The sequence below is a fragment of the Nesoenas mayeri genome (assembly GCF_963082525.1).
Source record: "Nesoenas mayeri genome assembly, chromosome: 2".
Classification (NCBI taxonomy): Eukaryota; Metazoa; Chordata; class Aves; order Columbiformes; family Columbidae; genus Nesoenas; species Nesoenas mayeri.
The window spans coordinates 130050211-130077606 of NC_137543.1; the positions used below are offsets into that span (position 1 = coordinate 130050211).

The 27396-nt window shown below is 37.5% G+C and overlaps 1 protein-coding gene across 4 annotated transcripts; it reads left to right on the forward strand.

The window, feature by feature from the left end:
• On the forward strand, positions 1-26507 carry TRA2A (transformer 2 alpha homolog). Of its 4 annotated transcripts, XM_080338611.1 has the most exons (10): positions 141-280; positions 5828-5936; positions 9023-9334; positions 9614-9747; positions 11400-11499; positions 14544-14732; positions 23851-23966; positions 24484-24591; positions 25306-25373; positions 25551-26507. In XM_080338611.1, the coding sequence occupies exons 5-10, from the start codon at positions 11467-11469 to the stop codon at positions 25559-25561; spliced, it is 525 nt and encodes a 174-aa protein (XP_080194737.1). In that variant the 5' UTR covers positions 141-280; positions 5828-5936; positions 9023-9334; positions 9614-9747; positions 11400-11466; the 3' UTR covers positions 25562-26507. The 4 variants fall into 4 exon arrangements, with proteins under 4 accessions (XP_080194736.1, XP_080194735.1, XP_080194737.1 ...); XM_080338612.1 differs by lacking the exon at positions 5828-5936 and having other exon boundaries at positions 165-280; XM_080338610.1 differs by lacking the exons at positions 5828-5936; positions 9023-9334 and having other exon boundaries at positions 1-280; positions 11328-11499.
• The last annotated feature ends 889 nt before the right edge of the window (positions 26508-27396 follow it).

A 27396-nucleotide genomic window follows, 5' to 3' on the forward strand; every position in this document is an offset into this window, starting at 1 on the left:
CTTTGTAACGGGCGGGCCCAGGCGGGCCCCGCCCTCCGCGCGGTGTCGGGCGCAGACGGAGCGGAGGCGCCATTTTGCGCTGCTGCGGGAGGCGGTTTGGGAGGCTCTGGAGGGGGGAGGTGGTAGCGATATCGGTAGCGATAATAACAACAGCAACAGTAACAGTGGTAGCGGTCGCGGGTACAGCTGCTGCTCGGGACTAGCGTCCCCGTTCGCCCAGCCCCGTGGCCAGGACTCTGCAGACATGAGCGACGTGGAGGAGAACAACTTCGAGGGGAGGGTGAGTGGCCGCCCCTGCCCGGGCCGAGCAGAGAGGGGTGACCTGAGCGGGGCAGGGTGGGCGGGGGCGCTCTGCTTCCTCCAGCCCGGAGGGACTGGGGGCAACGCAGCTTGTCTCTAAAATGGCTTCTTGAGGCGCCTAAGTCTCGGCTGGGCCGTGGGCTATCACGCCTCTCTTTATCTCCCTTTTTTTTCTTTTTTTTTTTTTTTTTCCCCGTCCCGGCGCTGAGGCGCTGGCCCAGCCGGAGCTGAGCGCCGCTGTCTGCACCCTCGCACGGTTCCTTCTCCCATCACGTCCCCGTCCCCATCCCCCTCCGCCGGGGTGCGGGCCCCGAGCGCTGGCGCTGCGGGTTCGCCCTAACCCTGCCAGCGCACCTTTCTTCTTGCAGAACAGGGCTCAGGGTGCTGCAGTAGCCCCGCGTTTCCTCCCGCTTCTCTCTCTATTTTCTTTCCTTCCCGTGGTCCCGAGGTTGTCTCGGCCATCTCCGGTCGGCCGGGTGCAGGCCCCGGGCCCGCTGCCCTTCCCGCCCCGCTCGTCCCACGGGCAGTGCCGGCTCCGGCCCGGGCTGGGGGAGCGTGGGCCCGCGCGGTGTGGCCGGGGCCTCCGCCCGCCCGGGAGGAGGGACGGGGCGCTTTGTGAGAGGTGCTGCTGCCTCTGGCTGCCCGCCCGCCGCGGGAACTCCCTCGGGCCAGGCTTCCCGAAGCCATCGGGAGGTTCGGCCCTCGTTGTTAGGCCGTTGGAACTCATTGATCACGCAGCTGAAGACTTTCAACGAGCTGCTATGGTTTTGTAACCTGGTTAGGCCGGTTTCTTTTATCTTCCCTCTCATTGCTGCGGTTTTTTATGTACACGTATGACTGGACCCTTCAATTTTTAATGTGTTGTTTGGTTGGTTTGTTGATTTTTGTTTTTTATTCCCCCCCTGAGTTATGATCAGGGCAAGCAGGGATTAGAAGCTGCTTGAAACATGAATGAAATGTGTGCTTTGTCCTCACTCCATCAGTATTTACTCTTTAATTTTGCAGAGTTGGTGGTTTGGCTTGTTTTGGGGTTTTTTTTTGTTCACTCTTTAAGAGATGCTTTAGAACAGGTCTGTCAAACTCAGTTTCACCGGGGCCCACATCAGTCCTGCGGTTGCCTTCAAAGGCAAGACTCCTACGGTGATACAGTCCTAAAATTACATTTGGCCCTTTGAAGGCAACCGCGGGACTGATGTGGCCCCGGATGAAAATGAAGTTTGATACCCCTGCCCTAGAGGAACACCTGAGCATTCTTTCGGTGCCTTTCTCTGATGAACCAGTGGCAGCAGCCTTGCCATTATGTAGGATTACTGTCTGGGGAAACAAGCAATAAAATTTTGAAAGATCAGTGTCATATTCTAATAATTATTTTTACACAAATATTGTTACCCCCTTGTAGTGTTAGTAGAAACAAACCAAACACGTACCCTAGGCTGGCAGTGCTGTACCTAGATGTGCAGACTGCTGGTTCCTCTGGTGAGGTGAACAAAATCTGTTTTTGTGTCGATTGCTTGGACAAAGATGGCTATATTGCTAAGCTCTTTTCAGCTCAGTAAACTAATTTCTGAAATGAAAACCAACTAAGTCTGAGAAAGTTGAGCAACAGGTATGCTTTGTTAATTTTTAAAAATTTAATTTTTACTTCAGTTTCCCATTTTACAATAAGAGTTATGGGGTTTTTATTATTTTATTGTGTGTATTACCACTGTGGTTTATTGTTAGGAAGTATTTATGTTAGGTTCATCCACAGAACATTTGTGTTAGGTTCCTTGGTGGATCTGTTGTTCTTGCTACAAAACTGATAAAGCTGTGTGGTTTCAGTATTTCTCCACACCACCTTCTGCCCAGTGTAGAAATAAATTTATATTTTGAGAGTATGTGAAGTCTGAAAAGCCCTACATAGCAGTTCCTGTGATTGCTACTATTGCTACTTCTTAGTTGGCCTCTTTTTTTTTTTCTTTTTTGGGGGGGGTGGTGATGGAAAATTTACTTGTTGGAAAGAGCTGCTGACCATGTTGAGTCTTCATTTGGAAAACTTCTGTACTTTTCTCTCCCTAACACTGGAATTTTTCAATCAATCTGGCATGTGGCAGTGTCTTGTCTACTGGTATTTTTTTATAACTGAACATCATGACAAGTACCTGATTCATTTATAGTTTTGGGGTTTTGTTCTACTAACGAAAACCACTTGTAAGCAGTTCATTTTTTTTTCTTCAATAATACTTTTTGTTGTTGATGCTAGTAAAATACTTGAAATAAGGAATAATATTTCAGACTGTAACATTTCGTATTTCATTATCACTGAAAGTGCTTGCAGGCATAAAATGACGCATGTGTAACGTTTCTGCTTTAGTGTTTAGTCTGCTGTTCCTGGCTTGATAGAACTCTGTTACACATGGAATGTCCTGGTGCTTCAGTTTGCTACATGCAGGCACGTGGAACTGAGAGAGTATTAAGTTCTTGCAAGTAGTGATAAAGTCTGATACCAATATGAAGGTGCATATTGTTATGTATGAAGTTTTCTCTTAAACAGAGATTAATTAGAAAATGTGTTCCTGTTTTGCTACTTCATGAAGAAAAAATGTTCATATACAAGTGACGATAATTCAGTTAATTTAAAAAAAATTTCCACAGTATGATAATGATTTTTTTAAAAGCTTATTTTAGCAGCATTAAAATACTGTCCATGGATATGCTTTGCCTCTAATTCATGGTTTTAAAATCATATGTTAATTAATCTGAACAGGAATTTCAGAATAATCATGGAAATAACTTTCCGATGAGACTCATAATTTACGTTGTTTAATAACTTGCATTTCTGAAGTGTTCAGTGCAATCATTTTAGACATTGTAGAGTTTTCTTTTTATTCTTAAGCTCCCTTATTTCTTCATTGGCCTTTTTTTTAAGCAAATGTTAATCAAATATACTCAGACTAATTAATATCTACTCTGTGTCATTTTGTTTCAACTTAAGCAAGTTCTGTATTAAGAATGTGGCTAGTTGAACAGAAGAAATCCACCCCCCAACCCCCCAAGCAAGCATGGTGATTTAATGGAAGGAAATTGTCAGAAGAATTAGAAATATAGTGGATATGCTGTAGTCATAGGATTTTTATCACCATTGAATGTTCTTTGTGAGCAGGTCAGACAGGTGGATTTTTTATCTTTTATTGCTGTCAGATGACAGGCAACTCTTATTTCCTTTTCACATTTGTAATTATTTGTAGCAAGACATTGTTCAATCGGTGCACATTCTGTGATGCGTGATGCAAATTTATTGACACGTTTCCCAGTGCAGTGAACAAGTTGGAGTCTGAACAAACCTGCACTTCAGAAGCTCCGTTTGAAACTTTGATCAGTTATTCTTTGAGCTTCCGATAATGTTTGATTTCTGTAATCTTAAAAGTTTAGTAGTTTTCTACTGATATTAGTATGCTGTTTGTCTAAATAGATGAAACTTTATCAGCACAAAGATAGAATTCCATTTTAGAACTCCACATTGTCTTCATTCTAGTGAGATGCTTCTTCCTCCTTTGTGCAGAATTACAGTGATCTCAATCTAATAAAACACTGGAAGAAATACACTATTTTGCATGTGAGCCATTTTGTTAAAGGGTGGCTGCATAGTTCATATGTGTGCAAGTGGCTTTTGGATTAGCTTAACTGTGAATGTGTCTTACATTTGCTTCATGAAGCTTGTAGGCAAAATACTTAATTTCGTATGTGTTCTAATGTTAGCTACCTAAATTTGATCAACTTTGCAATCATTTCTTTGACAAAAAAAATAGTGGGAGGGAAGTCTGTTTAGTTATTGTATCCAGCCTCTGCTATAGTGGCAATTTGCCACGTCTGTGGAAAGGAAGGCACATTGCTTTACATACCTTTTGAAATACAGGCATGACAGTCTGCTTATGCTCAGGAATTCTGCATTCACTTGGATAGTGCTGTGATCACCCTGTGGTTTCTAGTGACCATTGTGAGAAAGCAGGCCTTTTCTGGAAGTCTTTTTTCCTTTTCTTTCCTTTTTTTTTTTTTTTTTTTTTCTTTCTTTCTTTTCTAAATCAAGCTTAATAAATTCTAGATTGTTCTGGACTGTGTGACTGGGAAGACTTCTCTTTTTGAAAACAAATACCATTTCCTGTCTTCCATATGTGATGGAGTGACTACAGAACCCTCCCTCAAGGCATATTTTCAAGCCTCAGTGAGAAGATGAACTTGTAATTTTAAAAAGTTTATTGTTGAAGCTTTCTATTAACTTATTTTTTTGTTCATTTTAATTTTTTTTTTTAATCAGGGCAGTATCATCAAGAAATGCATGAAGTTTGATGATCTTGGTAACATTTAAACTGTACATGTCTTCAAGATAGCACAACTTATGATTTGTTTTTTATACAAAAACTTATTAGATACACTGTTGAAATATTTACAGAAGAACAGCTACTTAAGGGGTCAGTTTTATTTTTAGTATAGAGTGACAGAGCATAGTATGAAGCAAAAAATATTTAACTTTTCTTGTGAGTTCCAGGGAAAGTTGGTAGATTCCTGTCAAAACAGTAGTTAAAATGTAATCTTGTCCTTTCTCATAAATGAGACATCATTAAGGTGACAGTTTTATCCAGTGAATATAGGCTGTTGCTGAATTTGTTTCTTTTTTGACTGTTTATATTTTTCTATCCATTTATAAAGCTGGACTTCATTTATTTTTTTTCTAGTTTGGGCAGGATTTTTGTAGAGTCTGAAGTATCATTTTGCTGGCTTAATGGTACCGCTAGACTACTTGTTGGCATGTCCTTTTTCACCCCATGTGTATTTCTTCTTAGCAAGGTCAAATGAACATGAACTGATTTTTTTTTTTTTTTTTTTTTTGTCTTCCCATTTCACTTCTCATGCTTTGCTGTAGAGAGAGTAATTCAAGCTTATTCAGTTCTTTTTATTTAGTGTCTCACATTAAATTTTTATATCCTTTCTGTTGTACTCTGAAATGGTAAGGTATGACAAGTTTGGGACAGAAGGAAAGAACAATTTTATCTTTCCTTGCCCCACCCCTGATGTTCTTTATCATACCTTCCCATGATAGGTGAAAAACTGAGAGTACTTCTTGAAGACTTCTGCAGTTCTACTCTGCATAGAGGTGTTTTCAGTGCTTTTAAAATAGTAATTGTATTGGCAAGTAGCATTTCTTTTGAAGGATTTGAGGAATATGAATGGTAGATATAACTTGGATCAGTTACATGGTTTAAACAGTTGTACCAGTATTGATGAAATGCATTGACGCGGCTGACATCTTGCTCATCTGGATCATCTAAAGCTGTTGATAGTTGCTCAGGGACTGGGTTTACATGAGGTAATGGGGGGCACGGAATATCCTTTCCATACTACTTTCTGTGTTGTTCTTTCTAGGAAGAGAAAAGATAGAAAGGATGAAAAATGCAAATGCTCTTCAGTGCTCTTAAATGCTTTTAGCTGTACATCTTATCCAGAGAATCAGTAACAGAAGCTACAGTGATTTCTTTTTTTTGGCTCCAAGTCCACATCTTGGTGAACTATAAATCCCATCTCCCAGTGTGTGCATGAGGAAGCCGCCACATTGTATTCAAAGGAAGCATGCTGTTATGGTTAAGAATTTTTTTTTTTAGGTGAGTTGTTTTTTGTGTGGGTTGGTTTTTGGTGTGATGGTGGTGGTATTAGGTTTGCCATGGGAAAAGTGTTACTGAGAGATGTAGCATTTGTTTTGAAAGGAAAGTCTGATCTGAAAAATATTAGGAAGTCAGCTGTCTTTGTACAGGCTGTACAGACAACAAATATAGATAGTTTGACGTGGTCACACTAAGTGTCTGCCTATACATTTGTAAAGGTGAAAGTAATGCCTGGATCATTGCATAATAAAGCTGAAGGGATTAAAATACATAGTGTTTTGTAAGATAGTTGTGGGATGAGAAGCTGAGTTAAGACCTGCAGCCTTATCTGTAGCCCTTGAATGACTAGGGATCTTTAGAACAGAAGGAAATGAAAATGTTGAGGATCCAGAGAGAAATTTTAGTCTTTCTTAAGCAGTAATTAAATTAATTTCTCTGATAATTATGAAGTTAAGATCAGAATGTCTAGATTGCTTAAAGTCTAGTAGAGAACGGAGAGATTTTAATGTTTTTGGATAATAAAGGTGTCTGTTTTCTGTTGTTTAAGATGAGGTACTAAGAAGGGGGTTAACTACTTAATTTTCTCATTCATTGTGCAGAATGACTATAAACTGTTTATGCAGAACAATTGAGTCTGTCTATGATATAGACTAAGATATATCTTTCTAATAGGAAGTAGAGGAGCAAAAGTCTTTAAAATCTCCCTTTGTTACTCCTTGAAGCTCTGAATCTCTTAAATGCTGCCTATAGTCTTGCTGATACAGATCTTATTAGGTACTTTTTCAGTGTCATCCTTAAGTCCTTAAACTCTTGCAAATTATTGTGATTCCCTTAGTCTCTCTTTTTGAAGCACTGTAGGAGTTATAACTAGGTGATCTTTGTTGCATCAGAAGATGAGATGTAATTGCCTGTCATTGACAGACACAGTATGCAACTGCTAACAGGTAATCTCTCTTTACCTGCAGTTTACATCTACAGTTACTTTGAGGAAGTTTGAAGTGTTCAAGAACGTACTGTCACCTCTGTCACTCCAGTTTCAAAGTTGTATGTTTGTGAGTGCAGCTTCTAAAGGTCTTAAACAGATAGTTCCAAAAGGACTTGACCAACATGAAATTATGTAATGTTTACTTTTGGCCACTTAATACAGATCATTGTCGTAACTGATAGTGTTAGATACTCTCTGGATGGTGTTGAATAGATAAGGATACTAAGCTAAATTTTGCATTGTATGGGAGTGATTGGGTCATTGGTATTTTTGTCATCTCCCAACATTTCTAGATCGTGCAGTATCTGCTGTGGTGAGTGGTTGTGTTTGTGGTTTGTTTGTGGGTGTTTTGTTTTGGTTTTTTTTTTTTTCATTTAAGTTTAGAAAGTTTTTGTTGCTCGAGAATTGATCTTTCAAATGTAGAAAGTATGGACAACACAATCTCCTCATGAAGGAGTGACTGAGGAGGGTAAATTCTTTGGGTTTTTATTGAAGGATGTTTTTAAAATCTGAATGATGTCATGTTAAATGTTTCTTTGTAATGCTGATCATTTTTACTAGGGAGTGAAGTAGAAATAATTCCCAGAGAAAATGATAATTGTTGATTGTTGTAGGGGATGAAGTGTAAAGGGAAGAATTAAGGAGGCTTTCCAACTGTGAAAAATACAAAAATAGAGGCGAGATGATTAAAAAGTGTGTTAGGAATTATAAAAGGAAATGTATTTATTTTTATAGTGAGCAGTGGATTTCAAATATAATAATTAAAATGGCAAATAAAATGTGGTAATATTTAAGTGCACTTACAACCTTTTATTTTGGTGAAAGTTGTGTAGCCAGCTCAGCAGATAGTCAATTTAATAAGGGTAACTTGTAATGCAGACTTGATTATATAGTCCATGTGTCACAGCCAAGCTTTGAATTTGGCCTTCCTTGATAAGTTGGGCAGGTCTGTCATCCCAATAAGTGACACTATCCATGTGTCGGTTGCCCTTTTTGTTGAGGTAAAGGGGAAAGGTAGTGTAGCTGTAATACTTGTTAGTAAGGAATCTCTCAGGTTCCATTTCTGTTAGATTTATTGTCTTGAAATGTGAGGACAGCATCCTTTGAGAAGAACTTCAGGCCAAAGTACTGAAGAATTTAACTGCAAAAGAAAATGCAAATCTGGACATAGGTGGAGTAAGAAATAAGTTGAGAATAACAAGCAGGAGGAGAAATTATGCAAATGAACATGAAATGTAACACTTACGGGAGGGGAAATTGCTATGTATTTTTTTCATTAAGAATTTTGCACGTTTTTTTGTGAAGTTACAGATGTATATAGCATACTGTTCAGTAGGGTGTTGTTTTGTTTTTTTTTTTTTTTTTAATTAGCTGAGCTCCCTAGAAATGCTGTGCACTGGAAAATGTAAGGAAATGTTAACTTGTTCTGTTTACTTGTTTTCCCAGGGTTTTTTTTATTGCATGCATTACCATGCAAGAAAAAAACCCTCCTGCATTTTACTGGATTGCTTTGAACTGTGCTATTATATATCATGTTTTATATGGATTAAGTTGTATACAAGGAAAGCAGGATAACAATGAGGAAGAAAAAATAAGAACAAAAATAATTTATCTTGCATATGTCCGTGTACATGTATTATGCAAGTAAGTATGTGCATAGAAAGGTTTTGACTGGAAATCTTTGGCCATTCTATTGAACTGAGAGTGTCTTAGTAATAATGTGTAGGAGTAGAGTTTGGGATATTCAATACTGAGAAGTGCATAGTTATTATTTTAGGGGGGAAATCACAGTTATTGATATCAATACTTTCATGTGCTAATTAGTTTTTAGTGTATCTATGTATCTTGCAAAAAAATCTGAGATGGGAGGAGGGTAGCTTTGAAAATACAGTAAACCACTGAAAACTCAGTAAGCTTGTTGTTAGAACATAGACACTTATATATAGTTTTAAAGATTTTTTTTTTTTTTAAAGTTGTTTTATAAAATAGTTTCTTTCACTTTACCTGCTGGTTTTTCAATTTGGTAGATAACATCTGAACTCCAGCAGAGTTTTATAATCCCCACGTGCTTAAATATACTAAATGTTCTTTTTCCATTAAGGTTAATGTTCGTGAAGAAATTGAAGAGTTTTTTCCAAGAATGTGGAAGATAAATCAAGATAAAAGAAGGCTAATGAAAAGTATTAAAGATCAGAAAATTAAAATTGAATGGGGGAAAAAATTGAACAGAAGATTGGTCAGATAGAAGCACTTGAATGTTTTTTTAAGGCTATAATGAATTGTTTGAATTGGGGAAGAATACACGAAGTATGAAAAATGAAAAACTCAATGAAGAATGAAGAAAAGTAGAAAGCAAGAGTGAAGTAGAATTAAAAGAATCTGGAAGAATGAATGGGTCCTAGGTTAAGTAAATGTATGGTTTATGTTCCAGTGTCTGTATGATCAAGTTGTAGATGAATTTGCATGATTACATAGTTAATAGAGAATTGGTGATCTGGTTCAAGCAGGGACCTGTTTGAGGAAAGCATACAATATTAACAGTGGGTTAGCAAAATGAAATTTGTTTTGGAGGGTATTGCCTAACCATTTGTTTTTCAGGAGCAATCAATATAATAGAGTTACTGTACTTTAAATGTTAGGAGTTAGGCATTTATACAACCAATACCATTTTTAATACTGTCTTTTTTGTTAGGAGTCTCGCTCCCAGTCAAAATCTCCAGCTGGGAGTCCTGCTCGTGTAAAATCGGAGAGCAGGTCAGGATCTCGGAGTCCATCGAGAGCTTCCAAACATTCTGAATCGCACTCTAGGTCAAGATCAAAATCAAGGTATGTACAGGAAGTTATTAATGTTAGTTCAGTGTTACTGCTTATGCCTCTTCTTTTGTTACATTGGTGAGATTTCTTTTCTCCTTGTTTTAAAAACTACAAACCTCCTGGGGTGTACTAACGAGGCTATGTTAATTTGCATGTTAGCAGTTGTATAGGTGGATAGGGTCAGGGAAAGATTCCATGAGTAATAAAGCATAGATATAGATAGAAGAAGAAATGTAGAAATCACAACTGAAATTTGTAGGCTTATCACTTCTGGAAGAGACAGAAGGGATTGCATCTCAACTCTATAAAAGTTCCTGCCTCCTTCCCCCAGAATCTTTTGGGAGGGAACTCTTGTGTGGACCTCTTCTTTAGGAAAAAAGTCAAGTGAGAATGGCAGCAAAGGTAGTCTGGGTTAGATAAAAGGAATAAGCTCTGTACCTGTTGGAAATGTTGGAAGATGCTACTTGGGGAAATCCTTGACATTCATTCATTGAAGCCTTTAAAAACAAAATCCTAGTACTATGGTTTATGTTGGGTGTGGATAGCTTCTTGATTTGTGGGAGCTTTAAGATTTAAATGCCTTTTTTGACGTTGCACGTATCTTTCTCTGTCCTTTTCTAACCAAAGTGTGTGTGCGCAGAGGCAAAGTTTTACAGTTCTCTGTTCTGACAGAGCTTGCGCAGAACGGAGGAGGAGTGTTCGTCTTTTTTTGTCTAAATATGTCATAGACATTACATGGCTTATACTACATATCTTCTCTCTTCCCTTGCACCATCATGCTGGTGAAAATGGGGAGAGCTACCAAATCCCTCTTTCATCAATGGAGAGAGAGAAGCCAGAAAACAGCATTTGTAGTTCTGGAGGGGGAAGAGAAGTTGCATAGTATTATGTTGTTCCTCCTCCCCAGTTCTTGTCTTCCCTACTTAGATACTTTATACTAGGTCAGCTGAAAAAGAGTTGCTGTTCTCTGAATTCCAAAAGTTGAGCCATGTATTATAGCTTCTCTTTTTTAAATGTTTAGCCAGATAACTAACTACCTATTGTTAAGATATAATGTCCATAAGAAGTCATGCAGCTTTGATGGAATGATGCCTATTTAAAACTGAGCTTAGCATTGGCTAGACGTCAGCAAAAAATGCTTGAGGAATTAAGCAGATTTTTTTTTTTTGGTCTTTATTAATTTTAAAGCGTAGGTGAACTTCATTTTTAGATACTGTAGTGCTGATAGATCTTGCCATTTTTCAGACAAGACAGTATTTTACAGTGTGGCATATCTACTTTCTGTGTCATTGTTCAAGCTTTAGTTACATGTGCAGTCAAACTAATACAAGTTTAAAGTTTGAACTTCCCCAAAACTGTCATGAATATAATCCTCATTGTATGCCAGAAGCACTCTCACAAAGTTAAGAATTATACTACTGAGCAAGTTTATTAGCATTCTGAGCAATCTTTAGATGTCCAAAGTGGAAGAAACTTAGATATTTTAATTGTAGAGAGCCTCTAAAAAAAGACTTTTCTCTAGGAAATGTAAGGCCTACAATTCAGTATGTGATGTGCATATGACCTGACTAAAAGTTTTCTCTTTGTTGAAGATCCAGATCCAGAAGACATTCGCACAGACGTTACACTCGTTCCAGATCCCATTCCCATTCTCATTCCCATAGGAGACGTTCTCGAAGCAGATCATACACGCCAGAATACCGTCGTCGAAGGAGCCGTAGTCATTCTCCAATGTCCAACAGGAGAAGGCACACTGGCAGCAGAGTATGTCATGTTCATCAAGGCTGAGTATCAAAAAAACAATTACTGCATATGTCACTGTAGTGCAGGTTACCTGCAAGCTGAATTTGACCTGCTGTCTTGTCACTGGAGGATACAGGAATTTGGGGGCACGGGGAGCAATCTCTGCCCTTACAGCTAGGCACTTATTTCCTGGGTCTGGCAACCAGCAGCGCGGTTGTAGAAATTAATTGAAAACCATACCATTGCAAGTTGGTATGTGCAGATAGGGTGATATCTGCTTCCATCTGCTCTAGAAGTTGAACCCTTCTGATTTTTCTTTTTGTTACAGTTCCCAGCATATGTACCTTTCACAAAAACAAGTCCTTTTCTGTGCATGCTTGCAACCTGACACTACTGATAAGTTTGACTAGAGGAGCCAAAGATTCTCAAGTGTTTTATTTGCTTATAACATGCAGCATATAATGTTGAAGGTTGCTTGTGATTTTATGCATCTGAGTAATTAATTTCGTTTAACTTGAAGAAATAAACCCATGTGTTATTAACTAATGTGTAAATCTTAATAGACTAGAAAATAATTCATTATTAAAAGGATCAGTAAACCTCTCAAAGTGTAAATTGGAAGTATCTCTGTATGGACACAAGGAAGTATAGGTACACCAGCCAAGACTTAAGATACTAATCTTAATTCTGAGAGATTTCTCCGAATTGCCTTCTTTATAATCCTTTTCAGTGCCTTAGCTTCTGGTTCCACATCACTTCAGGCTGAACTAGATGAGTGCTCTTAAATGCAGGTCTGCCTCTTTCTTGGTGAGGGCTATTGTACTTTTCTGATCATTTTAGTTTTAATCTGGTTTAGTTTATCTGAATTTTTTAGTAATCCTGTCAAAAAAGAGTATAGATTTTTTTTTTGCAGGCTTACCTTGGTGAAACAGCTCATCAGGACCAGGTAATACAAATGCGAGGGAGAAAACGAGTATGGAAAGAGGCAAGACTACAGCAGTGCTAACATACAGTGGCTGAAGATGTTGTGAAGCAATGTTCATAGATACACTTTTTATAGGTCATTGCAAGTGTGTAATCATGATGTAGTAAATATTAATCTAATGTCTTGAATAATTGGCAGGAATAACTGAACTTCAAAAGGGTTAGTAGATTTCCTAATGAAAGATGAATGAATCCACTTTACTACTCTAGGTAATATTGGAATATTTTGCTTTGTGAAGAAAGCATTTTGGAAATGATTCTGTGAAACACAAAACTTGTTTTCACAGTGAATTTCACATTAATTGTACAGAGTACTAGAGTTGTCAAAATGAAACTCAAATCAAGCAGGGTTGAATCACCTAAATAGTAAGGTCCTGAAGACACCACACTGGTAGCAGTTTTGCCACTTCTGGTCTTGTAGAGAGCTTCTATACTGTGTTGTTGGGTGGCAGTACAAAAACCTGATACAAAAGCTGTGTTGTAGTCCTGTGCAGTCAGTTCAGTCCTTCCAGTGGTGATGTAACTGTCAGCTGTCGCTTGGGGTGCACAAACAGATTCTTGGTACTTCTCTTGGCCTCAGAAAAATATAAGAGGGTTTAAGCGTAAGTGGGATGTTCAGAAAAGGACAACACTGATGTACTGTGGGGAGGGGCTTGTCCAAACTGATTTAAAAGACACAGAGATTTCATTAGGCTAACAAGAGTTTCAGTAATAAAATGAGTATAGCTGTTAATGTCACTGAATCATCAGATAGATTGAAATATGAAGTAAAAAGGAAACCTAAACCTGTATAATTAAAACCTTCAAATGACAAACTGCCAGTTTTTGTTGTGTTCTTCATCTGTAATAAGGAATTGTAGAAAATTCATGTCTTAAAAGTTTGAACTTGGACAAATGGAAAGAAACTTCAAATATATGAGTAGTTTGAGCGTTTTATTTTCACAATGGATTCCTAAACAAAAGCTCTGAAAAGAATGCAACAGAAGACCTAAACCTATTCGTTCTTTGAATCAAGCTGAAAGGCAAACACTGAGGCATAACTTACAGTGCATCAGTGGCTTTGAAAATCTGAAACTGAAATACAAATTTCAACTGCACCATCTTCCAGTTGTTACTTTAGCAAAACCAGTAAATCCCTATGCCTGTTGCTGCCATTTAAAGTCACTGCATCTAATATAACAGCTGCCAGAAGCTTACCTGAAAAAATGTTAATTTTTATCGTAATAATTCTTACAGTGGAATTGGCATTACATGAACCCCCTGGCTTGTAGAGATACTCTGAACCTAAAAGAGAAATTGTACCTTGTACAATTTCATATTTGACTTCCTTTAGTTGAAGTGAAATGTTTTAAGTAGGTCTGTATTCCACATTGTGTTAAGGAATCGAGTCGTGCTGCAGAAAAGTGTGTGCACTTTTGGATTACGGTTTCACAGAACTGGCCTTCAGCACTTGCTGCTGTCCAGATGAAAGAAGCAGGTGATTTTAATCTAGTTTACAAGTGGAAAGAGATGAACTTTCAAATGTAAATATTGACTTCCAGTATAGTTGCATAGGAAATGTTGAAGGGGGGAAGTTTTGATAGAAGCTAAATTACAGTTTAACTGTCCATAGTTAGGAGCTCAAATGCATTTTGTGTATGTGACTGGAGGCAGCGTGGGCTCTTTAGTACCAGTGGTGACTGTGCAGAAAGGCTCGAAGCAGGAGCTCAGGTTGTCTGGCCCATAATTAGTGCAGACTTGTCTGTCGTGTTTGCAGCTTGTTGGTCATTCGAGTGTGAAATACTAATAAAATAAGTTCCTGTTATTCTATAACTTTTCTGTAAACAGAATGCCCAATTTTTCTTAACTGAGTTTTTCACCAACATGATAAATTAATCTTTGTCTTTTTCTAAGATAAAAATCATTAAAGTAGTTGCTTTTTTAAAATATCTCATGATTGGAATGATAACTGATGAAGTATTAAATTTTGTAATAAACTGTGTTTAGGTTTCTTCAGATTAAAAAAATTAACAATTGATAAATTTTTATGTGAGAATTGTTTTTTTATAAACTTAATTGGAGTTCAATGTTTGTCTTACCAGGCTAATCCAGACCCTAATACATGTCTTGGAGTGTTTGGTCTCAGTTTGTATACTACTGAGAGAGATCTGCGTGAAGTCTTTTCCCGTTATGGACCTTTGACTGGTGTCAATGTTGTTTATGATCAACGGACTGGACGATCAAGAGGATTTGCTTTCGTTTATTTTGAGAGAATTGATGATTCTAAAGAAGTAAGTTCATGCTTTAGTGCTTTTTAACAGTTGTGCTCCTTGTGCTGTGTCTTTATGGATATCTCTGAAAAAAAAAAACCACAACATTTTTGACTGTGTATTCACTAGCAGGTTCTCACAGTGAGATTAATTTCAAATATCTTGTTAAACCGTGGCACTTTTAAACAGGTGAAGCGTTTTGGTTCAATGCTCAGATGCTTAGGCAGATTTTGAGTTTGAGCTGTCTATATTGAATCACTGATGATGTGTTTTTATTTTCCTTTTGAAATAACAGACTAATATAACTCTTCAGACATAGAAGCCTCCTACTGTCTTTGAAGTACTATGGAAGTTAATTTTTCAAAGTAATTTTCTGTATATATCAAAATTTGGAAGATTCAGTTTTCTTCTCTAAAAGCATGTCATTATGAATTTGAAAAATAGTGGTTTTTGTCTTGATTTGTGCCTTAGTCAGTGACCTTGCTAGTTAAACAGCTGTTTACAGCTGGACCAAGTTGTTAGTATAATTGATCTGTAAGGAAAGAATCACAGAATATGAAGAACAGCCTGTATTATGGTTCACCACAGTAAACAGTACTTTTTTTTACCTGTGTAAGGATACTGTGAACTTTACTACATTTACAGAAATTTGTAGATGAAATTGCTGTTAAAAGTAAAGATGCACCCTTTTTTCTTTTTGTTTTTTTTTTTTAATTTAAGCCTTCAGTGCAGGGTTCTTTCTTGGGCAAGCAGAGTCACAAACTTTGAGCACCTTGTTTATGTATGGATTAATGGTTTTAGGCAGATGTTTCACATTTGCTGTTTGATTCTGTTTACATTGGATAAGTATATTCATAATGTTTGAATATGACTCTTCTCAGTGTTGAAGGGAGAGGGGATGACAGCTGTGGAATCTACTATAAGTAGCTGAAAAATAAAAGCTCTGCTAATTGATGTTTTAATGAGAAAAAAGTGTTTAATGGATGACTTGGCTGGACTAGACTCAGTTCTGCTCTTTGATTTCTGGTGTGATACAACAGAATCAGTTAACGGGAAGAGTAGGGTTTGTAGATGTATATGTGTGGTTGTTGCAGGTTATAGGCGTAAGTAAAAACAAACAAAACTTCCTTTAGTGTCCCTTCTCTATTTTCCCATTATCACTTTGACAGGTTGAGAGAGGATTTAATGTGGATAGCTGTATACCCATCTTCAGTGGGATTTTGAAAATGTGACTGTTTTGTAGAGCGTATAACATACAAAATACTTGCACAGTATTTCTTGTTACATTCATGTTCCAGTCTTGCCTATTTTACAGCTTCAGATGTCTTTAGAAGTAGGGCTTTTTTCCTAGTTGCCATGAGCAGTGGTCATGCATGACACCATGCATTTCTTAAAATGTTCCGTGTAAATAGCATGAAATAATTTGTCTAGTATAAAGCTATTTTGGCAGATAGTACAAAAACTGGAATGCAAATAAAAAAAAGAGGATATTACTTGCAGTCAGAAATGTACAGAAATAAAGACGAGCACCTTAAGCAGGAACTGGAATAATTGGGAGTGTAATTAAACTTTGTTTTTTTCTTCCCACTGGGCTTGTGTGTGAAGAGGGGGAAAGGATGGAAAACTTCCCAACATTTGGAATTTACATAACTGTAATACTTTGGCAAGGAGGACAGGGAAAACACTTGTTTATCTTGTTCAATTTCATGGACTTTGAGAGCAGATTATAAGATGGCAGTAAGTGGCAGCCAGTATAGAAATAAGGGGATATAGTTTTAGATGTGAAACTCCCGTCACAGGCCCTGAAGGAGAACATTGAAGGACTTGAAGTAGTTCTCTGTGTGCGAGATAGATCAAATCTGCAAAGTTGAATATGCATAAAAGCAATGACACTTGAATTACTTTTGTTCTCAGTAAATACCTGTGCTGGTTTCTTCAGGCAGTTAGAAACTTATTTTTTGCAGCTAGCACAGTCATTATTTGGATTTAGGTGAGAATAAGAAGATAACACCCCAGGACAGAATTAATGTTTTTCTTCAAGTAACTTTCCAGTGTTTTTGAGTTGGAACAGAGAGAATGTAAGAATTCAGCTGTTACCTTAGTTGTTTTCTGGGAGCCAAGGTCTTTCTGAACCTTCTGTCTGCAGGTGTGAGGAAGGTAGGAAGGGGGACATGGATGGGACAGGCCTTGACTGACATCCAGGCTGATCAATGAGAATATTCCATGCCATTAGTATCATGTTTTGTATTTAAGGAGAGTCAGGTTTTCCAGCTGTGGAGGTCTGTTCTGGTTCTCCTTCATTTCGATTGGGTTCCACTCAGGAGTTCCTTTAGTTCAGTGTTTTGCCATTCTGCTGTTTTTCAGTGGCCGCTGGGCCTTTCTGCCTTTTTGGCTTTTGCTCTTGCTGGAGTTGGCTGTTTGGGACCAGGGTCCTCTATTCCTGGGACTGGCTGCTCAATTCAGACAGAGTTCAGAAGGAATTGCATTAAGTATCACTTATTTTATGTTTTATTTTTGTTTTATGTATATTAGTATTGTTTTGTTATTTTATTAAACCGTTTTTATCTTAATCCATGAGTTTCTCCCTTACCTTTCAATTTTTTCCTTTATTGGGGCGTGGAGGGAGCTCCTGTGGTTTTGATTGCAGTCTGAGGTTAAACTGACAGAATGCCTTTCCTCTTAAAAAACAAAACTACACAACAGACACTTCCCTCTGTCCCCTCCCCAACAAACAAACAAAACATCATTCCAAAACCCCAACACCCTACGCCTCTGAATAAAGAGAATATAAAACTCTAGATGAGATGCTGAACTAAATTCCAGTCCTCTTAAAGCAGTCATAGATGGATTAGATATGTGTAGAACTCTACCAAAAAAATGTGTATTTTCCATTATCTTCACAATTGTCCTTCCAGGAGAAGGAATACTGGGGAGCCTCTGAGCTGACATGCTTTCAAACACTGTTAATACTAAAATTTGGCACCAAATGAATTATGTTTTTTAAACTTTCATAACTTGGTTTAAGATAGGTTGGTGCTGGTATTGCGTGGATTCTGTTGCAGCTGAAATCCCTTAGGATCTTTGTGATCCCTGGTTACTGTTCTTACAGATCGAATAAGTTATTGAGCTGTTTTAGAAGTCGGTATGTGTCAGGATTCTGAAACTAAGCGATGCAATGTTGCTAGCTGCATATGGAGGTAAAGACATTCTGAATTGTCAGTGTGGATAATGGGATGGTCATCCATAGGCAATGTAAAATAGCATTTTTTAAAGGTGATACTTTGCAGTGTCCTAAAAAAAGGACCAGCAATAAAGTTTATTTTAACTTAAACTGTTTTAGACTTCCAGAACTTCAGATATATTACGACACCATAGCAGCCTTGTTGTTAGCTGTTTATGATCATCTTGGTTATAAAGAGAAGCAGAGGTTTTGCTTCTGGTAACTGCTGGGTAGAGCAGCTGTCAGAGCATCACAGTAGCTTCAGTCATTCCACCTCAACTGGACTGGGGAAGGAATGTTTGGTACATGTGTCCATTCTAAGGGAGACTTCCTGTGGAATCTCTTCTGCTCTGTTTAAACTCTATTGAGATTGACCTAAAACTTTGTGGTCTGACAGAAGGTTAGTTTTCTATCAAACGTCTTTTATTGCAATGGTCTAGTGTTTGCAAGATGGCACTTGGACTAGGTTATGTTCTGACCCATACTAAAGATGCTCTTGAACACTGTGTTTAGATCAAAACATGATAGCAGACAGTAAATGTTGGGGACTGACATTTATCTGTCCAGAAAATCTGAGCCTTTACTGTGCTAATGTTCTTCTGGTGTGTTTGTTCAGACAAAGCCTATTTGACAAGCCTGTGTTACCTACGTTTTTCTAGAAGAGAGAGCATTCTCCTATGGGTGTAGTGTTTTTAATTTTTTGTGAAGTTTTGTTGCTTTTCCTAAAAAAACAAAACAAACCACAACCACACAAAACAAAAAAGAAACAGAGTCCACCTTTTCTAAATATTTGGTACTGCGTTTTTCCCTTATGCGTTGCAGTGTCTTCTCCTATGTTGGTCACCCTTCTACTATGTCTTCAGAACCACATGTGCAACATAATGCAAAAGGCAGGACGTGTAAACATGTGTTGGAGCCCTGTTTCTCTCAATTGGCATTCTTTTTTATATAGTACTCAGTATTGACAATGCTGGCACTTAGGCAGTGTCGTAGTATTGCAGTTGTGCAATATTTTTGCTAAACTGTAGAGGCTATTCACCTGCCTGTCACATCAAGATTTTCTTCCTGTGTTTAGAGGAGCACAAACTTTTATGTACTGGAGTGAGGAAAAACAAAAACATTAAAGGGTGTATTGATTATCTCAGAGTTAACACTAAATTGAGAGGATTATGAGTAAAGAAGTGCTGGTGATTCTTACTACAGTGACCAGGGATTTCATATGCTGCTTTCCAGCTTTTCACTAGCTCAGAATATGAAGTCTTAGTTGTTGTTTAAACTGAGGCTACTGGGAATGTACTATGTGTCTGTAGCAGTAATTCCTTTGAGAAGCATTAACTACAGCAGCTCTTGGCAAAATGGAATTTTCTAGCTTTCTAATGCTAGTTAGATGCTCTTTATAGTTTTGAGTGTCTTTCAAAACCGTTTTCTGAAGTAGTGTTCATTAGCAATCAAGGGAAACCGAACTATTAATGTAATTCGGTTGCCAAAGACCAAAATAATAACAGGGGAGGTTACTTTAATTTGCAGGTCATTTAATCTGTGATGGAAGCAAACCAACTTAGAAGCATCATTATTGACCAAAACTTCTCACATAGGTTGTTGAAGAAATGCTTTAAGTATTGTTTGTGGTATCAAAACCTGGATAATTATAAAGGATAATAACCTTTATAATCCTGGATAAGAATACAAGAAGGTCTCAAATGTTTATAATTACAATTTACAGACTTCTGGAGGCTCTGAAACACCATGAAATTGCTAATACTTGCAGAAACATCCAGTTACTCATTCTGATTCTCTAAAATCCTGTATTTCTTGACTCTGAAACTCTTTAAAGTATGCTTTAAAGAGAAAACATTTAATCAATTGATGTTTGTTTAAGCTCAGAAATTTGACAATATTCTAATACTATTCTAATACTATTTTTGAAAAGAAAACCTCAGATTAGAGAATATAAATTGACTCTCGTGCAAAGGTGAAATAGAAACACTTGAATTCAACTTTGCAGACTGCAGCAAGTGTAAAAAAAATTTAGTTTCTTAATTTCTTTATTCAACCCATCATTTTATTTTATTTTTTTTTTCCCCAGACTGTCCTTTCAGGTGTCCTCATTAAATCCAGACCTGAAACAGTGATATCAGTATACAGGGGATGGAGGGGGAAGTTAATCTACTGTGTGTCTTCATCTCATGCTGTACCTGTGATACAGTGGAGAGGATGTTTTTGTTGGTGGAAAAAACAAGAAACCCTCCAAAAAACATGAGTGCCAACATATATTGCTCATGTTTGACTATTCAAGTGTATTCAATTTGTACTTACTTGGTAGTGATGTCACATTATTGAAGTAATACAACAAAGCAGCCAGACGCAGTCGAAATGAAGGCTTGATCTTTTGTAGAATGCATATGGTACCTTGGATTCTGTTGCAGTCCAGTTCTCTCCCTCCCTTCTCCTCCCATCTGCCAGTCACTACAGTACAGGCTGCAGAAATTTCCCACATGGTTTCCTTATCGAAGCTGCCCTTTGTGGCATTATCCAGACTGAAACAATATTTGATTTATTTCAGTGAATTCTTGATTGCTTAACTAATAACCAGGGACCTGTGTAAGTTTATGCACACAATTAAAAGTTCTGTGTTTCCAAACTTGTTTTACTCTACAGAAATGCTGATGCATGTAGAAAATGGCATATACTGTAGTAAATATGAAATCAGAATATGTTAAATGTAATACTGACTGCTTTGAGCCACCAGAGATCATGATTCTGTAGTTTTGGAACTACTCATTTTGTTAAACTAACACCTTACATGTAATAATTTGAAGGAGTTATGTTATTATGGATAGGCTGCTCTAGATTTAAACTGTAATCTTAAGATTGAATTATTACCTGTGCCATTTCTAATCCTCATTCCTTGTTTTCTGACTGCAAACATGCAGATGTGTATTCTGGCCTACAAAGTCATTTTTTCCTTAGAACTTGCAAATCTAATAGCGCATGTTTGTAGAAATCCTGTTGGCTTGCTTGCTTACTGTCATATTGCAAGTCTTTTAACAATATTTAGATATTTGGAAGAAAATCCAGGTTGAAATAAAAAGGCACTGTTAAAGGCTCCTGAGAGGGTATTGTGTGTCTTAAACCCCAATGTAATATGATTTTTCTCTTGAAAATATTTCATTTGGTGGTCTGTAAAATACACTTCTATCTTTTAAACAGTATTTGAGAATATCTTCTGCATTGTTAGAGCAAATGTGCAAATTTTTTTCCCTTTGACGTTTGAATGTTCTTAATACAGCATTCATGAGTACCCAAAAACAGCAAGAAAAGCAAACTGAAATTTTTGAATATGACATGCTAGTCTAACAGAATTGTAAAATCCAAAACTTTATTATAAACTGTTTTAACTTTAAAGAAATTACAAAAATGTCAATAATTAGAATGACTAATATATTTTTACAGCCTTTGTGCAGAAGAAATACTGTTGTATTGCTTGTCTGAAACCATGTTTTCAAATAGGGCTTTTTGTCATATCACAGCAGCTTTTAGCTAATGTCAGCTTAAGTACTTTGTTTCAAAGATTTGAAATTTGAACATGAAAAATTACGCAGAGAATTTGAAAACGTCTATGGAAGGAATTTCCAGTTGCTAAGGGCTGAATGTGAGTGATACTATAGATTATCATTGGAATCATAATGGTTTATTGTAAGTTTTGGCTTTTCTGCAGTTGGGGGTGCAGACAAAACTATAAAAGTCTTTGTTATGTTTGTATCTCTGTTAAAAGATTTTTGATTTATTTAATTTTTTTAAATTTTTAATTTAATTTATTTTTTAAAAAATTTGTTTAATTTAATTTTTAATTTAATTTTTTTAAACTGAAGTTTTAGTATTGTGTGGGTCATTAGATGATGTGACCCAGGACCAGGATGTCTGAGTTTCATGCAGACTGATAACTATGAACTAATCTTTATCCACTAAAATGTAAAACTTGGTACTTTCAAAACAAACCATCAGCTCTCAAAATTTATATATCTGTCTTGCTGGGATGTTGCTCTTCTCTGTACTCTATGTCAACTCTTCCTTTTTAAGAGGTGTTTGTTCTTTTAACTAAATAAGACACTTACCACATGTTCTGGAGCTGAGGTGGCTTCTTGTCAGCTGAGCTTATTGTTCTACAAGTTGTTGATCAGACATAAAAATGCCACGAAACAGAAAATTTCTTACCTTTCAAGACAGCTTGCATATTATTGCATTTCCAGAAAGATGGGCTTTATCATAAAGCTAATCTTTTGTCCAGGTATTTGCAGCCTTCATTTTTAGGTTTTGTGCACACATGCATTCCTAGGATGTGGGCCCAGGTTTATTTTAATTTCGATCATCTTTGTGGAATGGGACTTAAAAGGAAGTCTCAAGGTTAGGAAACTAAAGCTAACAATCATGTTTTATTTGCAAAACATAGTTTAGTGTATGTTGAAAGATTTGAAATGCTTTGTGGCTCTGCCTTGCAGTTTGGTAAATGTAGTTGTTACATTTCTGAATGGGAACAGAACTCACTAGGTGGCGATATAGTATAAACAGCATCATTAAAACACGAACTAAGTGTAGTTACATAGGTTAGTGATAATTCAGTCACTTCGAGTTTGGAGACATCACAGTTAAATCATGTGGGTGTTAGGCTTTTGTTTCCTCCTCTATAACTTGTATGTTAATTCAATAAAGTTCTTGTTAGAGATCTGCAAAAAGTTACATTTCTGAATAGTTGTTTCATTATTCAAAAGCAGAAAAAAAATGCTTTGAGTTGCAACTTAATATTTTGAGGTTGTCTGTTGTTCCTCACAGTTAAAAAATAGAAAAGTGGTTGTGTTCTTCAACTTCATATTGCAACAATGTCTCTTCTCCACACGTGATAGATGAAAATAATATATGCTGGGCTAAGTGCTGTACTTAGTGTCACAAACTAAGTGGTGTGTATTAGTATTTCAGAGATCTTAGAGTAGCTGATGAAAGGATCCAAAGAAAATCTGCTTTGCAAATTCTAATAGCTTTTAACTCCAGCATTAACTGTTTGTTAAATTCTTAGGTTTGTGGAATTGTTTTGTTTGTTGTTTTTGTTTGTGGCTTTTTTAGTTACTGTTGCATTAATATAATTCTCAAAAGTATGCTGTGCTCCTTTGAAAAAGTATTTTCATGATTTTGAGTTTGTGAAAAGCCATTGTATTGATTCTCAAAGACTAGAGAAGCAGGGGCTGGAACACCCAGTGAGCGTGTGCAGGGGCTGCGGGCGGGTCTGAAGGCACAGGCTGCTCAAGCACAGACCCTTCTGTGTATCGCTTTAGCGAGCTGCTATTGTGAGAGGGAGTGGGGAGGAAGGTTGTAATTAGGTATCCATGTAGGCTGAACCCGCCATTTTACTAAGCTCTGCTGGAGTAGGTCCTTGTAAGGGAGATGGCAGGAGGCTGGGAGAGCGTGAAATGGCAGCCGACTAGCAGTAATCCGGCCATATGCACCCTACAGGAAGCCACTGTTTTGCGCAGCTTTGGAATCTGCCTGTCCCCTCTGGGTCAGAGACGGCGGTGGGAAAGATGCAGTTTTTAGAGAAAGCTGGTTTGGCTTTCAGTTTACCTTTCTGATGGGTAGAAGACAAAGTCTAGGGAAGGTGAGCGTGTTAGTAGTTAGCACCATGCCCTCTTAAGAAGGGATTCCGTGTCACGTTACTCCGGCCCCCCGGTGCAGGCAGTCTTGTAACCGCCGGCAAACGGGCCAGGGGACAGATGAGCCATTCGCCACAGTGGGGCACTAGTAACCAGTCTAAATAAAACCACTTCAGTGCTTGTTTATCTGATGGAAAAGAATGTGTTTTGTACATAGCCTTCCATAGTTACCAGTAGGTTGCAGGTTTCACGTCCCTGTTTGTTGTCTCTCTTGCAGGCAATGGAGCATGCAAATGGCATGGAGCTGGATGGCAGGAGGATTCGGGTGGATTACTCGATCACCAAGAGAGCACATACGCCTACCCCAGGCATCTATATGGGCAGGCCAACACAGTAAGGAGTTCACTCATTTCCTGTAATGGGACTAAAATGGATTTAAACTGAATGTTTGGAGTCTGGTTGAAGAAATAGAGGTACAGATAGGCTTTTGTTAAAAAAAAAAAAAACAGTTAAGCCAATTGTATTTTACCACAAATTTATTAAAGCAAAGGATGTATTACTGTGGTTCACAGATACAATAAACCACAGTAGTATTTAATAGTATCTTTCTTTATTAAAAAATACTGAAGGAGTTATTTTTTAAAAGTACATCCAGCACAGTTAGTTAATGCACCTTTAGCTTCCTGAAATAACGTGCCCACTTGCCGTTAACTTTGATGGGAATTAGGCTTAAATCCCTGGTGGGTTTCTGGGGTTTTTGAAGGTGTTTTTCTTTAAATGTTTCATTGTTAGATTGTTTCATGGCATAGTTTTAAGTGTCTGATTTACAAGAACACTTAAACTTTTAAACAATTTAAACCAAGATGAAGAGTAGATATCTTAGGTAATTTTTGTGCTTTTTCCCTAATAGCAGTGGAGGAGGTGGTGGCGGTGGAGCAGGTCGTCGTCGTGACTCATATTATGACAGGGGGTATGACAGAGGATATGACAGATATGAAGAATATGACTACAGATACCGGTACCTAATCTTTATTTAATTTCTGTAGAAACAGGGAATTTGTTGGGAAAAATGAAAAGTTAGGTGACAGAAATGTTACAGAGTTTGTAGGAACATTCTGCTTACAGCCTTGCAATGTGTTAGAACCTCATTACGTTAGGTTTTGTGGGATTAAAGTAGTCGTAATATTGGGTGTTAATGTAGTTTAGATTTACAGTAAACAGTTGAGCAAGGGGTTAATTTTGCTACCTGAAGCAGGTCAAGCATGTGCCCTGTGAATCTGGTGGACAGATAGAAAGGGAACTCATTTTTCCATGCTGTATATAGAACCAGGGACAGCTGACACCCAGTGCTGTTAAAAAAGGAGTTATTTGTAGATGGGATTTTTAATGCTTGACATTTCATAACCATCTCACTGTTTTGAAAGTTATCTAGTTTCAGAGAATTTTTTTCAAGAAGAATTGCACCTGTAAAAGCACTTATTGTGTTTGCAAGGCTAGTGAGAGTTTATGAAATTCTGTGTCTGGGAATATCTTGCAGTTTTGAACACATCAAATAGAGAAATATAAAAGCATTTGTTAAATAACTGTAAGCCACAGCCAAATAAAGCTGAAATCATTCATGCAAGCCAAGCCTTTCAGTGCTAAGGAAATGGTTCTGTTCTGTGGAAGTGATGTGAATAAGGCTTCCTTTATAATGGATGTTGTTGGGTTTCTTTTTTAATTTCCTTTAAAGGAGACGATCACCATCGCCTTACTATAGTCGATACCGATCCCGATCAAGATCCCGTTCCTATAGTCCAAGTAAGTAAATACGAGCGAATAAATAGAATCTGACTGGGTTAAACTTTGTCGTTACTAGTATTATTTGTCAATGGAGATTCTGAGTGTGAAAGCAAAAAAGCTGGGCACATCAACGCTGAGTTGACGTGTGTGCAGTTAGTACTTCATAGTAATTATGTTATCTTTCTTTTTCCCCAGGGCGCTACTGAAGATTGGAAGAGTTACAGTTTGAGGACATGATTTTTAAATACAAAGTTCACATCTTGGCTTTCCTCCTGCTTTCCCTCCCATCCTTCCCTTCCTTGTCCTCCATCCAACTCTTTTACAAGTCTTTGGTTTGTTTAGAATATACATATTTTCGGTTGAAGTATACATGTTTTCCATCCTGTTGTAATACTCTTAAATATTGTAATTGTTGTAGTTTTTTGTGTAGTAAAACATCTTAAGCAAAATGAGATAGAGAACCCAAAGTGCTGATACATTTTGAAAGTCATTCCTATTTTGTTTTAAAAACAATTGGACTCCTGACTAATCAGAAGAGAGCATTGATATTTTTAAAGCTTGCATGTCATATGTAATATACACACTCAGATACTTTAATAAAAACCTGCATTTCCAAGTAACCTGTTAATCTTTCTGTTAAAATGTTTACCTATTACTTTGATAAACAAGTAATGACTTTTGAGCCTTTTCTGTAATGATGAACTTACTTAGATAGTCATGAACCAGAGGATGATTTTTTTATGTTGTATTTTTTCTTTGAGTTTAGATTATTTGAGTTGAAGTAAAATTTGGTCTTGGACTGGGAAAATGGATCCTTGTGTACTCAAAATTAAGACTTTGTTTTACAGATAAAGTTTCTGTATTGCTACACAGTGGTTAACATTTGAAGTTAAAACTGTAAAAATCCTGGGGTTCTTACTGTACTTGGTTGAATATTTCCTCTTAATTGGCGCAGGAGAACAAAAAGATATTTATTGAATGTAGCAATTAGTTACATATTTTGCTGTTCATTTAAAAAATGACCTTTTTTTTGTATTGCAATAACAATTAAGTTTTGTTTATAGTCTTTTCTGGAGTTTTGAAAGTATGGATGGAAAAACCTACAACTACATGTAGACCCCTTTTCCCCTCAATAAAAGTTAATTCCATTGAGATGTGGTTTTCTAGTCTTGCTCTGTGTTTTCTGTCCCCTTGGATATAGGTTAAACAAGGCGTGATGTTGCCGTGTGGGTGTTAAAATCAGTGTTTGTCCATCTTAAGAGCTCAGTCTTCCCAGAGAATCAGCCTGTGGTTACCTGGGGTGGCCAAGCAGAGCGGGGAGCCTGCCCAGCGCTTTCATGCACCATCTTTGGCACTTGCTGGAGTCGTGGCGAGATGGTTCAAGGAGAGAAACACTATTGACTTTGTTTAGATTTCTGGCAAGTTTTGCCCTCTGAAATAAATTCTGACGTGGCTGGTTGAATGTCGATGTTGGCGTAGCAAAAGGAATAGAGATACAAAGCCCTCACAGCAAAAATAATGTCATCCTGGTTGTCAGGCAATGCCACCAAAAGAGTTTGTAATAATTTTAAGAGGGTAAGCCTATGAAATGCGACTTTGTTAACTATTTCTGGATGTCAATGCCAGGAACTATTTACAAGTAATTAAAAGAAATACAAACACATCCAAATCTTTTGAAGGCCTTATATGTTATGCTGGGGAAACTGGTGACAAAAGAAGTTCTAACTTATTGGTTATTACTCAGTACTTTTTATCCATAAATTGTAGTTGAAAGACTGTAGTTGAAAGTTGGAAACAAAGGACCCGAAACACTGAAGTTTGACAAATAACCCTCCAGTTCTGAAGATATTATGAGTGATCCAGGCAAATTGGGAAGAATCAAGAAAATTGTTCTCTACAAAGCAAGCTGTTAATATCTAATAATGGAGAAGTGTGGGTATTTAAATTCTGGTTTTGTTCTTTCAAAATGAAGGGGAGCAATGTGCAGAAATAGCAAGGCGGCTGGATGCCAACCATGGGAAGTGGCTGCAGGGCTGGCTGG